Here is a 16999-nt window from a genome sequence, read left to right on the forward strand (position 1 = left end):
ACCCATTCCAAAGGCCTCTGTTACCTGTCAAGGGTTTGATGGGCCAAATCATCTTTGACTCAGATCATAGCTTCTGGGGGAGTAAACAGCACAACCTCAAGCAAATGCTTCTAATCAATGAAGATAAAACTTGATTCAATGAGGAGTCAGAATAGCTGCACGTGACTCCACCTTATGCCCCCATCCTCTAAAATATACTGAGCCCTCAATTAGAGGTGTATGAAAACCTCCCATTCAAACGTTCTACTAGCCTATCATTTCCAGACTGGATAAGGCAGGCATAGGCAAACTCGGCCCTCCAGATGTTTTGGAACTACAACTCCCATCATCCCTGACCACTAGTCCTGTTAGCTAGGGATGATGGGAGTTGTAGCCCCAAAACATCTAGAGGGCTGAGTTTGCCTATGCCTGGGATAAGGCTAGAGAATTATTGATCAAGCAAATGTTTCAGGTTGGTTCTAAGTGACCAAGATCTGTGCAATATGTTAACTCCCCCCCCCCCCGCATGGAAAATACATGTGTGTAGGAACAAGCCACATGTGGCCTTCTGTAAAACCATCTTCCAGCTGTGCTCCTCATGAAAATCTCCAAGTGTTCAAGCACCCAGCTGCTCAAGGAATATACCTTCAAAGGAATCTTGCTGAGACATTACACTTGCTTGTTATGACCTTGGCTATTTTCTTTCTTGACAGAGATAAAGATGAAATAGGTTCCTCTTCTAATGACAGTTTGTCCTGAGAAGTGTGATGAAAACTACACTATCTGTGCAGATTACTGACCAACCTGTCACCGTGGCTGGTACTATAATTCTTTGTACACACTCTCTAGCTTCCCCCTCTCTCAGATGAAAAATTATTGTGGGTGCTTTCTCCTCCTCTTCCTCCCACAGCAACAACAAGCGAGAGTATTGCTAAATTAAAGATCTTGGTACGAAAACTAGGCTTGCAGCCCAAGGGGGATAAGAACATAATAACATAAAAAGAGCTTGCTGGACCAGGTCAATGGCCCATCTAGTCCAGCATCTTGTTCTCACAGTGGCTGAACAGTTGCCTCTGGGAAACCAGCAAGCAGGATTTGAGCACAAGCGCACTCGCCCCTCCTGTGGTTTCCTGTGGATACAGGTCAACCAGCTGGAAAATTTACTTTGCTTTTCATGTATCACCTTCAGAGTTTAGTTTTTTGTTTTTTTTAATCACCCTTTCCCTTTTGCAAAAGGCTGCAGATATCAGGACTATGTCTTACAGTGAAGTGCCCCCAATGTCAAGAGTTGCCAGCGATCTCAAAATTAGGTCTAGGTAATTATAGTGCTTTGACAATGGACTGTTTCTTCAAAAATTCAATGAAAAAGTTACATATGAAAAAGGAAATTAGGTCTAGGTCAGAGTTGTGGACCTTAAGCACTACCAATGGCTTTTTGGAAATGTTCCTTTAAGGTGCGGATTCTGATCTGGAATACAGTGGTACCTCAGGTTACATATGCTTCAGGTTACAGACTCCGCTAACCCAGAAATAGTGCTTCAGGTTAAGAACTTTGCTTCAGGATAAGAACAGAAATCAGGTTCCGGCGGTGCGGCAGCAGCAAGAGGCCCCATTAGCTAAAGTGGTGCTTCAGGTTAAGAACAGTTTCAGGTTGAGAACGGACCTCTGGAATGAATTAAGTACTTAACCTGAGGTACCACTGTGTAGCTTAGAGCCACACAAACACTCTGAAGAAACCAATTTTGAAACAACAAACAAACAACAGCCTTTTATGCAGTTTTTCAGGGTAGCTTAAATAATGTAATTTCCCCTTGTATTTATTTTTGTTATTTAGTTGATTTATGACCCACCTTTCACTAGAAGGCCCCAGGGCAGGTGACAGCAATCTCAAAATACAGAATTAAATGCAGTTCAAAAGAAGTAACAGTCACAATAATAGGGTGAACCCTAAAAGTATATAGCTCAAGGGACCTGAAGGAGTGTCTCCACCCCCATCGTTCAGCCTGGACACTGAGGTCCACCTCTGAGGGACTATTCCCTCACTGCAAGAAATGAAGTTATGGGGAACCAGGCAGAAGGCCTTTTCAGTAGCAATGCCCACCCTGTGGAACGCCCTCCCATCAGATGTCAAGGAGACAAATAACTACACAACTTTTAGAAGACATCTGAATGCAGCCCTGTATCAGGAAGTTTTTAATGTTTCGGTTTTATTATGTTTTTATATGTGATGCAAGTTGCCCAGAGTGGCTGGGGCAACCCAGCCAGATGTGTGGGGTATAAATAATAAAATGTTGTTGTACTAGTTGTAAAGAGGAGCATCTTCAGCACATGACAGAACTATATAATGAAGGTGGCAGATAGATGTCTGTGGGGAGGGAATTTCACACCATTGGAGCTGCCACAGTGAATACCCCTTCCAGAGCCATCACCACTCCAAAACTTCTGAGGGGGGTGGAACTGTCAAAAGGGTCCCCTCAACTGATCTTAACACTTGGGAGGATCTGTAGGGAAGGAAGTGCTCTCTCAGATATTTGGGGTCTAAATCATTTTAGGGCTTTAAGCACTAAGGTGAAACAGAGCCGGTGTGGGTTGTAGGCTAGCTAGGGAAAGTCTCAGAGGGCTGTATTTGGTGCCCAGGTCTGATGTCCCTCCCTCTGCTATAACATGTGGTTCATTTCAAATGTGACAGCGCAGCTTTCCACATACCAAAGGCCACTCTTGTGTATGAAGGACATTTGCTGAAGAGTACTCTAATGCCATGCTTATGTACTTGTACTGAACACTGATCAATCTGGATGTCCGCCACTCATAACCACGAGGGCCTCTGCTTAAAGCCAGGTATATCCCCAACGGCTTTGCGCTGCTCCACAGGAAGCCCCAAACCAGCCTGCTGCTGCTGTTTGAAGTTAATTGCTTTGAAATCATTGAGCAGGTGAGCAGGAAAGGTTTGCACTGAGCATTTGCCACTTTTCTTCTGCATCTGAACAACCAAAGCTCAGGTTGAATGAATTAAAATGTCACCAGGGTGGAGGGGGGTGAGACTTAAAAGCCATTTTAAAAAAGAGGGGGAGGGAGGGAGGGCTGGAAACTTCTTACTGGCTAGATATGATTCCCCTTTAATATTATTAAGACCTTGGAAACAATTCATTTCAACAGTTGTCTTTGTTATATATAAAACAGATGAACCTCGCCACTTCTGTTTTTCATTGGTATGGTAATCAAGCCTCTATATATTACTGATTTCTGATATGAAATCAAAGCAAGGCCTGGAGGCACAGGCAGCTGCCTGCCAGCCAGCATACAATGTAGGCAAGACGCCATGCTGAGTCAAATATGGCACAGACTCCCTTTCCCTATTGATAAACTGTTTCTAAAAGTCACTTCAACCTTGACAAGCACCAAACTCTTTAATGAGATTTATGGTCCATCATAAGGGCTACAAGAGACCAGCAGTTTGGAGGACGGGATTGTGGATCGTCCATCTTCAACAAGTGGGCTATGCCCCAAATATTGGTGGTATGAGGGCACCACCACAAGTTTATGAGGGATGGGCAATGTCCCAGTGGCTTGTATGCAGAAGTTGCCAGGTGCACTCCCCCATGGCATCTCCAGGTGGGGCTGGGAGATACCCCTGCCTGAAACCCTGGAGAGCTGCTGCCAGTCAGGGTAGACAATACTGAGCTCAATAGACCCATGGTCTGGTTCAGAACAAGGCAGCTTTCTATGTTGCCATGTTTGGAGTTTGGTGTTTAGAGGAGAAAGTCAGAAAGGAAGGGGGGTGGATAAAAACTCTGATGCAGATGGGGAAAGAGCTCAGAAGAGTGGCACAGAAACATAGGAAGTTGCCAGGAAGTATCAAGGCAGAACAGGCCATGGCTCTGACAGGCAGCAGCTCTTCAGGGTTTCAGGCAGGAGGCATTCCCAGCCCTATCTGGAGATGCCAGGAATTGAACCCAAAACCTTCTGGATGCAAAGCAGATGCTCTACCACTGAGCTAACCCCATTCCTAGATTGTGGAAGCCAGAATCTGCGGTAGGCAGATGGTGCTGTGGGGGTGGGGGTAGGGAAATGCCTGCTATCGTCCAAAACATCTGGTACCAGATTGGGGAGGAGGAAACTGTTCTAAGGCTCACAACCCAAGTTCTCCAGAATTCACCAGTGGGATATGAAGACATCCAAATCTCCAAGACTAACAAATGCAGTAATTATATTTAATGAAAAGAGTACACTTAGATATCAAGGCTAATCCCGGGGTAACGTTTGCAAAGGCTACCAGAGAATAGTTAATTTAGGAGTTGGCTAACATCCCTCTCCCTACAGCCTCCAAAAAAAACCCTCTTGCAAATGAAATAGGCTGGATCTTTGCCCAGTGAGCGGAAATAAAAGTTATGAATAATGCTTCCTTCTCCATCATTGTCAGTGCTTTAATATTCCTAATTATTTTTAAAAGCTGGAATATTTAATGTAAAGAGGGCTCCACTTTAAAGAGAGAAATCCCCTTCCCAAATTAGTGGCCTTTTGTGATTCACATAATGGTATTTGTCCAAAGCCCTGTACGGATATTCAGTGTGGACTGCATTTTTCAGTATGCAGATTATGCAAATGTGGACATACATCTTTGTGGGTTCGTGGAGGGAACAGGGACTGCTGCCACCATCACAATTCATCACCACCACCCTGAGCGCCTTCAAGGGGAAGGAGGGGTGGGATAGAGATTTGAGAAATGATAAAATAATAAACAACAAGCGTAAAGAGGAACAATGCAGAATGTCTGCACAAGGGTGCAAATACCTATATAGAGGCTGGAACCTTATCCATGCCTTGTCTTTGTTACACCAACTGGAGTTTTTATGGCTCTGCCATTGCCCCACCCTGCCATTTGCCCCCAAACCATACATTTAACAGAAGTATGCATTGTGTCTGTGGGCAAAAAAAAAAAAGGGAGGAAAAGAAAAGAAGATGATAAAAAGACTAATCCAGAATAATATGACTTCTGGGCAATATTTCACAATCATTTTTACCAAGGGCTTTTAAAAAGCTTTTCTATTAATAGCCACTCAGTATTTCATCCAGACTTGCTAGCTCTTATCAGCCTGCCTTCTGAGGAAAAGATTCCCCTGTCTTTAAGACAAGGGAATTTAACATCCTTAAGTGGAACCGTACACCACTTATTGGCAGCTGTGAGTGCCCATGCCTAGAGTGGGTACAGTGTGGTTCAGGGGTAAAGCACTGGCTTTGCATGCAGGAGGTCCCAGGTTCAACCCCTGGCACTTCCAGTTCAACTAGTTTTTGTCCACTTTGGAGCAGTCTCTATTGGGTGTGATCCACACTCAGTTCTGGCCACTCACTGGGAGCCTGTGCTAGGAAATCCCTTGCCTGGGCAATCAGGCAACCCATTCCTCATGCACACCCTTTTTTGCTTCCTGTTCAAACAAGGCTTCCCACCTGCTCTCTGAGTTCCCCCAAACACATCACTTTCTTTCCTCAGGATCAGTGTAACCCTTTAGGAATTCCCTAGATATAGCCATAAACTACACCTTCACTCTTCAACTACTGTAATCCCAACCTCCTTAACCAACACTTTCAGCTACCTGCATAGCCGTACGGACTTGGGAGGTGTTATGTACTGAGTTGAATAGGATCCAAAATGCAGCAGTCTGATTGGTCCGCAGGAGCCACCCAATCCAGCTCCAGGTGGAAGTGAATCCACAACCTGATTGGCCTACAGGAGAATCCCGGAATTAGCCAATCACGTGCAGCCCATTGTGTAAATAATGTATATAAAGCAGATATTTTGGGGGAACATTCATTCCTCCTCACCACTATGAGCTGAATAAACAGCATGAAATCCACTCTTGACTCTGAGTATATTTCAGGAGGGGGAAGAAAATGCTTCTTGTTAGTCAATGTGCTTCCATAATCCTTCAAACCCAAATCTGTGATGCAGAAGAGGGAGTGTTCCAGCCTTCCAACAGAAAGAACCAAAATACCATTCCATCATCATCTTCATCTCCACAGATGTTTGTTGAAATTTCCAATCGATACCAAGAATAGAAGGGAGGCCGCCCACTCAGTTAACTACAATACGTTTATTGGACAGAGCTCTATTATTTACCCATCTGTTCCAGCAGAGTTAACAAGATTATTACCATTATTTGGAGAAATAGATGTGTCACCTTATATTGCGTAACACTGATGTTTACTTTCAAGTACACGTTCTAGAATGAGTCTGCCAAGCCAGCAAATGGGGTGATTTGCCAAATTAGCAGAAGATCAGACGAATTTGGCCTTCTTTTGTCAGTTGGGATGCAGGTGCACAGAAGTTATCCTTCCGAGAGGATAAAGCCATAACGTGTTTTGCTGATATTAACTGCCCCAGTTCCCCTGAGCAAAACAGATAAATGTCCAAAGCTATAGCACCAAAAATGTATTTGAAAAACCTTAACTATATGCCCCATTTGACTGTTCTTTTAAAGATTAAAGAGAATGGTTCTAAAGCATCTTTTACTCGTTTCATAGACAAGCTTCCTGAGAACAATGTTGTGGTTGTTGTTTTTTTTTTTAGAAAGTGGGCTCCTAAAGTGGTAGAGCAGAACAGGGGAGAGTGTAACCTTGCTGTGACTTGGGTTTCTTTATGTAAAACACAATAACCAGTACGTGAGCTGCACGATGATGGAGCTCAGCAGTGACTCAGCACTTGTTTCGTATGCAGGAAGTCCCAAGTTCAGTCCCTGGGGTCACCACTTAAAGAGACTTCAAACTGCAGAGACAGAGGGAGACCTTGGGGAGCCACTGCCAGTCTAGAAATGGAGAGGAAGATGGACAGTGGTCCATCCATAGAATAGGACCTATTCTCAACACTACCGGTTATTAGAATTCTGGTAGAGATATCTATCTATCTATCATCTATCATCTATCTATCTATCACCATCTATCTATTCATGTTGTGCTAGGTGGCTCTTCATCTGACCCAGCAAGAAATTGCTTAGCTTATTATGTTATTCAGAGCATACCCTCTTTAAAGAAATAAATGCCTTAAGACATTAGTTACGCCTCAATGTTAATCATCCTCATTATAAGGGCATCTTATTAGTAATCAAATAATTAAATACCATGTTCTTCATGAACAAAACGATGCCCTAACTAAAAAAAAAAATTAAATGCACAAATCATAAAACGAGTATACTCAGCTGTTTCATAAAACTTAATGTACACCAGGGGACCACAGAAGTTCAGATATGATAGGATGAAAAAAAATGTTAGGCTGTGCAGTGTTGAAGTCCCTGGCAGTAAATGACAATGGACTAGGTCAACCTTCCCACAAAGGCCATAATGCCTGGAGCTGATGGGGCACTGTGGCCCCAAATATCCAGAGAGCACCAGGCAGGTCAAAGACTGAACTGGGGGGGGGGGCAAGAGTCTGCCTGTATATTCAGAAGGCCCAGCACAAAAACAAGGCAAATTCAAATAGGTACTGGGGCACAAGTGCCCTGAGAGATCTCACTACTAACTCCTGCTAACATTACTAAATAATAATAATATTTCTTTCTTTCTTTTTTTAAAATGAACTTTGGGTTTGCCTCTAAGGTCCTAGAAATTGTCCTTGAGGATGAAAGCATCACTGGCATCCATAGTCCTACATACACATACACACACTGCTCTGGAATGACTCAACTTTCAAGGCTTTTGGGGTGTGGGGCAAATGCAATATGATATCCAGAAGCCATTAGATGCTATAGTGCTAGGGGACAGGGTGGGGAAGATAATGTTAATTAAAACCTCAGAGTAGGCATCAGGAGTGGGAGGCAGTCCCATAGGACAGCTGCTTGGCATGGGCCACCTTAGCCCTGGGACCAGCCCCAGTGCAAGTCATGGCTTTGTTTGCAACGGTTAAAAAGAAGAAGGAAAGAGCAAGATAGCATGAAGCCAGGAGGAGAGGGAAGCTCTGCAAAGCTTACCAGTAACAATGACATAGACGTCAAACCAGAAAGGGTCTGCAGCACTTGCACAACCACGTTCCATTCAGCAACCACCACAGCTTTTATATCTGGGTGCCAAGGCGGGTGGGTGGAGAGAAGAATCACGTTGCCCCCCCCCTTAGAGCAGAAAGAGCCCAGTAATGGGGAAATGGAATAACCTCCCTACAGAAGTTCAACCTCAACAGAAGATGCTTATATGCTTGGACAGTGAGCAACAAATGAGTCATAGTGCATTTATAACATTATCAAAACAAACTGACCAAAATAAATAAATAAATAAATAACAGGATAAAAAACAGTAACAGGTTTGCTGCTTCGTTTGCATTGTTCTCATCTCAGAATAGACAAATGAAACCAAAAGATTTACCATAAGGCAATGTCCTCTTGGGACGTCTAAGCAGGAAAGCTATGGAGAATCAATGCTGCTTTTTCTACTCACCGCTGGAACAATCTGGGCCCCCCCATCCAGGTTCACAGTGACACGTGTCGGGAGAAACACACCTTCCGTGGACACATTCTTCTGTGCAGAGAGCTGGAAACAGGGAAGAAAATCATATCTTTGATATGTTGCGATGTAAGGGGAGCAGGGGTGTGATTTGTGTAGATTACCAGCAGAGATTTTTGTACTTGTCTGCATCCTTAAGGGTTTTATAACGTATGGCAATATATTTTTCTCACACACACACACAACGAACCCAAATAATCTGGGCTGAGCCTCCACAGGGTACTGAACATGCCTTGAATGAGGATGTCACCATCTTGCCTGGCTCTGCTCAAGAGCTATTAAGGCATAATGGTTGGTTTGGATGTGATGCTAAACCATGGTTTAGTGTTACCAGAATGAGCCTTAGCCCCTCCTTACAGCTGCACTGGAAGAGAAGGGGAGGGATGCGTAAGTCTGAGGCTCCCTGCAGCTTCTTCCAGCAATATAAAATGATAGTTTGGTGTTATGTCCGAACTAGACTATTCACTAGATTCAGATACAGCAGGGAGAGGTCAAACCCTGAAGGATCTGGAAGATAGATGTTGCTTTGATCAAGATCTAAGCTCAGAGTTAATCAACCGATGTGGCATTCACACAATCAGAAGATCTGATCTCTGTGAGGATCCTGATGCAGATATAGAGGGCATTAACCCTCCCCCCGCTGCCACCATACCAATCCAGGCTGGAAGTTCCAACCTACTATTTACATTGGAGGGGTATCTTTGTGCCACTGGAAGCTTTCCCCTCCTAGTGCAATTGTGGGTGCAAGGAGACTGGGATGAATCAGAATTACAGTCTGGGGGAGAATTAAAGGGTTAAAGCCACAAACACCCGCACCATCACTACCAGGATCCCAGTCTGAATCTGGGGGCCCACGTCTGACATTTGAAAAATATAGTAATTCACAAAATTGCTAAATGTGTGAACAATATTTTGTTACTTTGGTGCAACAAATACAGCAAATCAGTATTGTATTGTATTGTATTGTATTGTATTGTATTGTATTGTATTGTATTGTATTGTATTCAACCAAATTTGTAAGATATCAGAAAATAAGACATTTGTTACAGTGTCATTCCCACCTCCTCCTGATTGGAGAGCTATACTAAAAAGAGTACACACACACACACACACACACACACACACACAGAGTTATCAAATAGTCAGTTTTAATGGCTGGATTTTACAGTGCAGCATCAGACTGTAATTAGCAGCCAGACACCCTGTTGCCACAACTCTACTGAGCACTTTAAAATCAAAAGTCTTACATTGTGCTTTTCCTTAGCATTTAAACAGCTTTGCAGACTTTATCTCAATAATCCTTAAAATATCTCTTGCATGGAAACCTGGGAATTAAAAAAGAAACCTAAGAATATGGGAAGCTGTCTTATACAGACTCAGGCCATTGGTCTATGTAGCTCAGTACTGACTGCACTGACTGGCAGCAGCTCTATAACCAGTCTATCAGTCCAACCCAGACATTCTGCATGCAGAGTAGATGTTCTACCATTGAGTCCAATCCCTTCCTACAGCACAAGCCAGTGGTAGACAAGAATTGGACCCAAGCAATTATGAAGAGGAATCTGAATTCTGAAAAGTCCTGACTTTACCCGATAATCTTGAGTGGCCTCAATTATTCTCGCTGCAAAATGGAAATAGAAAGACTTACTAGGCAGAGTTCGGAAGACAAATGAGCTAGAGGGTTTGAAAGATGCTTTGCACCTCTGAAGAGAAGAAGTTTTGATTAACTGCCTACACTGAAAATGGCAGCTTTGGGTTCAATACATCAAATCTACCCTCCCACTTGAAAATTGAGTTGCAGTTAGTGCAAGTTTCTATATCTGTCCCATGAATTAGTATTTTTTGGTGGGGTGGGAGAGAGAGAAAGAGAGAAAAGAATGTGTCCTGCTGTAATCTTTAGCATTTAATTAATTTTTCATTCTATTAACATTCAACATAATAGGATAGTGGTCCCCACGGCACTCTTCCTAATGTACTTTTGCAAACGATCTCGCCATTTAATGGAACTATAAAAATTACTTGTACCAAAAGGTCAAGCTAAAATAAAGATGAGCCTGCGCTCTTAGGCACTGCCCTATTCTGCATACTGCCAGAGACCCCAGGGGTAAAGAAAACTCTCTCTTGCAAGCAAGCAAGCAAAGGTAACATCCTTTTCACCACCCAGGGCAACAGCCAGTCCTTCCTGTGAGCAGACTGTTCCACCACTTTTGCATCTCTCCCCCACCCTGCCCCACCACGACGGACCATTTCACAAGAACAATCCAGCACCTCATTGATTAGTTTATTATTAGCATTCTTGGCATGAGTAGAAGATCAGTATGGAGTTGGATTCAGCCTGGTAATAAAACGACCTACATCAAAGCCCTGCCAAAACAGCCAACTTGGTTGCAAATGCGTTTAGCATGAGATATTGGGCCGCGTTCAAGGTCATGCGGCAATCATTCCTCAGCATGGAATTTAAAAAGAAACGAGGGTGGGAGAGGAGGAAGCCTACAGATGGGAGCTGGGAAAACAGATCCACTCGATGTTTATCGCTTCTTGCCTTTTTTAATTGCAGTCGCCAGTTTGGCTCCAGCTCAAGCCACAGTGAAACATGCCGGCGGACTAAATCCAACTCTTAACACATCTTAATCTCCAACCCTCCAAACCCTGGTGCCAATTTTCAAATCCAAAGATTGCTAAAGCAACTGCTCAGGAACAGGGTTTTCTGCAGGCCTGCGTGAGTAGCTAAACGCTTTGCATACAGAAGGTCACAGGTCCGATCCCCAGCAACTTGAGGCAGGGGTGTCTGGAATTCTGGGGAGCCACTGCTAGACAATACAGACAATGCTGGGTGCTTGATACGATTTGGTGGAAAGCAGCTTCCAGTGTTCATGGGAAACATCCATAGCTAAGAGCACCTGATTTGTATGCAGAAGGTTCCAGGTTCAATCCCCAAGTTCTCCAGGTAGGGCATGGAGAGGCTCCCTGCCTAATACCCCAGATAGCTGCTGCCAGTCAGTGAGCTAGATGGACTTGCTTTAAGGCAACTTCTTAAGGGGGGGCAGCCACAGTGGTGGCATCATTACTAAGCATTTATATAGAGCTTTAAAGTGCTTCAAATATGACTATTACTTATCTATTATACAACCATTCACCCAAAGGTCCCAGGATGGGTTACAGCAGGCATTGCCAAACTTGGCCCTCCAGCTGTTTTGGGACTACAGTTCCCACCATCCCTGACCACTAGTCCTGTTAGCTAGGGATGGTGGGATTTGTAGTCCCAAAACAGCTGGAGGGCCAAGTTTGGGGATGCCTGGGTTACAGCATTAAGGCACAATATTAAAAGCAGTTTAAAACAACTCTTATGTACATACACATACACCTGCGTAATATAATCATAGTAATAATACTTAGCACGGGTGCAGAACTTTTAAATGTGAAAGTAAACGTTGGGGAAAAGACTCCTGCATTGCAGGGGGTTCAGCTACATGACCCTTGTGGTCTCTTCCAAAGGTACAATTCTATACGTCTATGACTGGGCTGTCAAAAAGACACAGAGTTCCAATTATGAAAGGAAAGAGTAGGGAATCGAATACAGACATAAAGAGTGAAGGAACCACACACACCAACTCCCTCATGTGCAGAGCTACAACGCCTTGCTAATGACACAGTAAATGAGATATGCAAATAGCGCAACTTTTGGATGTGAGCACAGCCAGGGTTCTAAGCCACTGGCTTAAAGAAGCAAAGAAAGGGAAAAAATGATGCCATTCCAGCAAAAAAGCAAATCCCCTCCCTCTTCCGCAGGGAGACAGGCTCAATCAATCCTGCTAAATCAATAAAGTTAATACAATAACATTCCCCTTTATTATTCCCAGAGTTTAATATCCGCCAAGAGATGGCCAACTTACTGGCCACACGGCCCTAAACTGCCATTAGTACACTTAGCGATGAATTACGAACGTCTTCAATGGGATAATGTAGTTAGCATACCTGCTGAATCAGCACAGCACGTGACTCAAGAATCCATGTGCTTAAACTTTTTCCTCTGTTCTGTTCTTCCCCTGCAGTTCAACAATATTATCATTTATAAAGTTTTTCAGTCATTTCACTTCCTTTTGGAAGCAAGGCCTCATTCCATATCCTGTGTGTGAATGCATGTGTCAAGAGGCCATAAACTCCGAATTTTGGCAGAATCCTTTGCAACAACTCACCTAACTTTACTCTCCTCCTTCCAAGCCATGAGAACAGAACAGGAAATTATTATTTTTAAAAGGAGTCATCCACATATGGAGCTGATGTAGGAAGTGGTGGGTAAGGCATTTGGCCCAAGTTTGTATTTTTGATACCAAATTTGTGCTTCCTGAACCAAAACACAAAATTTCTGTGAAATTTACATTTCTCCAACCAATGAATGTGCACCTTGTTGAAAAGTGCACCAAAAAAGAAGTGTATATTAGCATGCAAAAATGAATTCTGTCAGTGGAAACAGCTTGCAAAAGTGCGTATAGTAGACAAAGTAGTGTATATATTGCAAGAAATATACACACAAATTATTATGGATGAAATGTGGCTGAAAATGAGTACAAGTTTAACTGGAGACTTTAAAAAGAATTGCAAGTATTTGCAGAGACGGCGCAAACTGAACTTAAAATTCAAAAAGATGAAACTGAGAGAAAGCAACATTGACATACTCTTCCCTCTCCCTACCCCATCCTTGTGTCCTCTATATACTTTAGACTACAGCTAGTAGCATAGTAGAAAATTCAGAACAATACTCACAGCCACGGCCCCTTCTAAGATTACACAATCATGCTATTATTAGGGATATACTGCAATGGTCAATGCAGATCTCCATGTGCTGCCTTTCAGCTAGAAGTACTCTTATTTGGGCCCATATGTAGGCAAATGATTTGGGGTGTTCCAGTACCTTCCCTTTGAAGTGGCTTAATTTGCCTTTTGCTTGAAGTTCCATTGTACGTAAAAAAACCTGCACACCATTCTCTTGAAACGGAAGCACCTTTCATTTTCATTATTCCAAAATGCTTAGCTTTGGGGCATACAGAACAATTCACCCTTAATGTTCTTCCTATGTGCCTTCTCCAGATTGACCCTAGGAGCTAACCCTTAATGACTGACTCACCTCCTGTCAGGAGTGTGTGCCGGAGCCAGGCCAGCAGGGCTTCGCAGGACTGGGGCTTTCCTAAGTTTGTTCTGAAGAGGCAAGGTGCGGCCGCACAGGTGAGGCCAATTGGTAACTCACAGCACCTGGTGGCAAGAGCTGGGAAGGGATACAAGGTCAGCATTTCCCTTTGGCTCTTTGCCACAGCAACAAGCTTCCTGCCTTTGGTTTCTTGATTCCTGATCCTCGGACCCTTGGCTTCTTGACTCCTGGCTCTCTGACCCTCGGATCCTTGACTTCTGGACTCCTGGCTTCCAGACTCCGTTCCTGCTCCCACCCTGTCATCTTGCCCCCGGTCCCGACGTCCTCAGCCGGGACTTCGACCACCCATAAACTGGACCGTGACACCTCCTTTCACTGGGACTGGTTCTACTCAGAACAAAGGGTGAGAAGACTACTTCTCAGTGGCTAAAAAGCTCCTCTTTCATGCTGACTGGGAGGCACTAGGGATGCTAGGGAGAGTGACTCTGCTGGGGCCCTGCTGCAAAATTAGTAACCAGTCTTTGTCCGCCCCCTAAAGCCTCAGAACCCTGAACCACTATAACTCTGACTGCAATTCTAATCAGCCCCAGCCAGCACAGCTGCCCTACACATAGCCACATCAAGTAGACTATTGGAGGACCTCAAGGGTGGTCAGCTACCTATGAGCTCTGGTGCTTCCCCACAGTCTATCCACAATGAAATATAAGCACTCTGGGCATGACCTGTATACACTCCTCTGGCTGAGCACAGCACCAATCAGCATGCTGTTGGGTAAATGATAGAGTCTCTCATCTCACACAATATGTTGGTGCCCACCATTCTGCACCTCCCTCCTGAATAGAAGAGCTGTAGCTCAGGGGCAGAGCACCTACTTGGCATGCAGAAGGGTCAATCCTGAGCATCTCCAGGTAGGGCTGGGAAAAGACTCCTGTTGGAAAACCTGGAGAGCTAATGCCAGTCAATATCAAGCTAGATGGACCAATGTTCTGACTCCGTTCAAGCAGCCTCCTGTGTTCCTAGTACTTAGGATAAGATCACAGGAAGAGACTGTCCAGCCCTGAGATCCTCAGCTTCCTTGCATCCTTCTTTCTCACAGGCATCATAGATTCAAAATATGGAAGACATCCAAAAGAAATCAGGCATATTTAACACATAGCAACGCTCTCAGAACACACAGAGTTATGTTCCAGATGGGAGACGAAAGAGGCATTGCTCTTATCAAGTACAGAGAGGGCCATACGGAACCCTTCACCTGGTGTGGGCAGCTGTTGCTAGCAAATTTTAACAGGAGCTATTTTTAAATGCACATCCTTAGTTTTGGCTCCCAAGAAGGTGCCAATGCGTTTTCTCTTGGCCATAATGCATCACTGGGACAACACAGAGACTGTTTAGCAGCCCAGAGCTGGCTTGATTTAAAAAGGCGATAAGTGGAATGAAGTGGGGCCTTGCCAAAATAAAGTGGGCTATTAACCAAATGAGAGATTATAACACAGACCACTTAAGAGTCTTCTCTTTCAGTCCTAGGAAGACATGTGGTCCTGAGACCTTTGCACCAGCCAGTGAGATGTTTTGCAGGATGAAGAAAAAGGCCACTCACAAAAAGGCCACACCTCAAAAGTAAAGCAAGTGCCACAAAACCCTGCACCATACATGGGATGCATGGGAGTCTTTCCAAAAAATCCTCTCCCCTTTGATCAATAAATGGCTGGAAAAAATACAGAAGAATTTGTTGACATAGCCCTAGATACCCATACATCAGGAGGGCCCCAGCTTTGGAAAGCCTGCAACATGCATGCCTTGTGACCAGACCTCGTTCCACAACAGATTATTTAGCTGGGAAATGGCCCCATTTACTCTCCGGAAGTTTAAATCGCAAGAACAATCCTCCACTCAGTTCTCTGCAACTGCTGAAGCTCCAGACAAGCTCCAAAAGACTCAATTAACATCTGGGAGTTTAATTAGGTTGTGACCAATGAGCCAGCTTTGCCGTCGTAGGCTTTTATTTATCGGGATTCTTCAAAGGCACTTCCAGCCCTCTTGTTGCGATATTGATTCATTTTCATTTCTGTTAAAAACTGGATGGTGGGGAGGGGAGGGGAACAGCTTTGAGCAGCTGCCCCTCTGGAATCAATGAGGGAATGTTTGGGGGAGATTTGTTCTTTTTTAGCCTCCCTGAAGTTCAGGGCTATTGTATGGCTGGTGAAAGCGGGTGGAGAACAAGGGGACAGGTTTAAAGAGGGGCACAGCTGGTCGGGAATACAAAAGGACAAAGTGGGAAAGATGGTATCTCAAAATTTGACCGTGCACATCGAGCCTTTTTTTTTTTTAAAGGTCATCTTGATTTAGGCAGCTCCTGTGTTTTCTTTTTCTTTTTGTTAAGAGAGGATGACAAAGAAGTTTTCCGGAACAAAAAAAGCAGAAATAAATCTATTGCAGTTGAGACAGATGGACAGAGGGAAAGGGGTGCTGGGCGGGGGAAAGAACCCCACCTTTAATTGTAAGCGTGTGTTTTATTTCTCACAGTGTCATTTCTGCTTCATGTGACCTTATTGATCTCCGCGATGTCAACATGGTTGCCCACACCCGTGCAGACTAGCAATGAAGCCTGCAGGATCTTTTGGGGAAACAAGGGGGGCGGGAACGGACCCTGAGCACACAGAATGGAAGAAAGGAGAACCAATACAGAGCAGAGACACAGAGCCTTTTTCTCCACCTTTAGCGCCAAACTGCAGCATCAGGAGCATCCTTAAAGTTACAGGAGCTTGACTCTGGTATAACAGGGATGGGGAACCTGAGACCCCCCCTTCCAGTGCCAGATTTACGTATAAGCTAAACAAGCTATAGCTTAGGGACCCACTCTCTGGTGGGCACCCAAAAAATTTAAAGGGAAAAAAACTGGATATACATTTCCAAAATATAACATAAATCAAAATAAAAATAAAACCTACATACAGCAACAGTGTTTTGCGTTGTGTAGGATCCTATGATGTAAGTAATGGGCCCTGCCTGCTAGCCTGCTCCCTAAAATGTCACTGGTTTGCTCATTTCTATATATAGGGTCTCCTGCCAACCTAGCTGTTCGAAAGCACATCAAAGTGCAAGTAGATAAATAGGTACTGCCCTGGCAGGAAGGTAAACAGCGTTTCTGTGCGCTGCTCTGGTTCACCAGAAGCGGCTTAGTCATGCCGCTTAGAAGAGTAACTAGAGTCACTTTAGAGTGACTTAGAAGAGTGACTAGTGGGGTGCCACAGGGTTCTGTCTTGGGCCCGGTCTTATTCAACATCTTTATCAACGACTTGGATGATGGACTAAGGGGATCCTGATCAAATTTGCAGATGACACCAAACTGGGAGGGGTGGCTAACACCCCAGAGGACAGGATCACACTTCA

General features: G+C 44.2%; 1 protein-coding gene across 7 annotated transcripts in view; it reads right to left on the minus strand.

Moving 5' to 3' along the window:
* The window catches only part of MEGF11 (multiple EGF like domains 11), a 333743-nt gene that overhangs the window by 217933 nt on the left and 98811 nt on the right, over positions 1 to 16999 (minus strand). For all 7 annotated transcript variants that reach the window (XM_083713081.1, XM_083713079.1, XM_083713078.1 and 4 more), the window contains exon 6: positions 8398 to 8490. In XM_083713081.1, the coding sequence (XP_083569207.1) occupies positions 8398 to 8490 (93 nt within the window). The remainder of the gene's footprint in view (positions 1 to 8397; positions 8491 to 16999) is intronic.

The sequence above is a fragment of the Podarcis gaigeae genome (assembly GCF_964106915.1).
Source record: "Podarcis gaigeae genome assembly, chromosome: 14".
Taxonomy (NCBI): Eukaryota; Metazoa; Chordata; class Lepidosauria; order Squamata; family Lacertidae; genus Podarcis; species Podarcis gaigeae.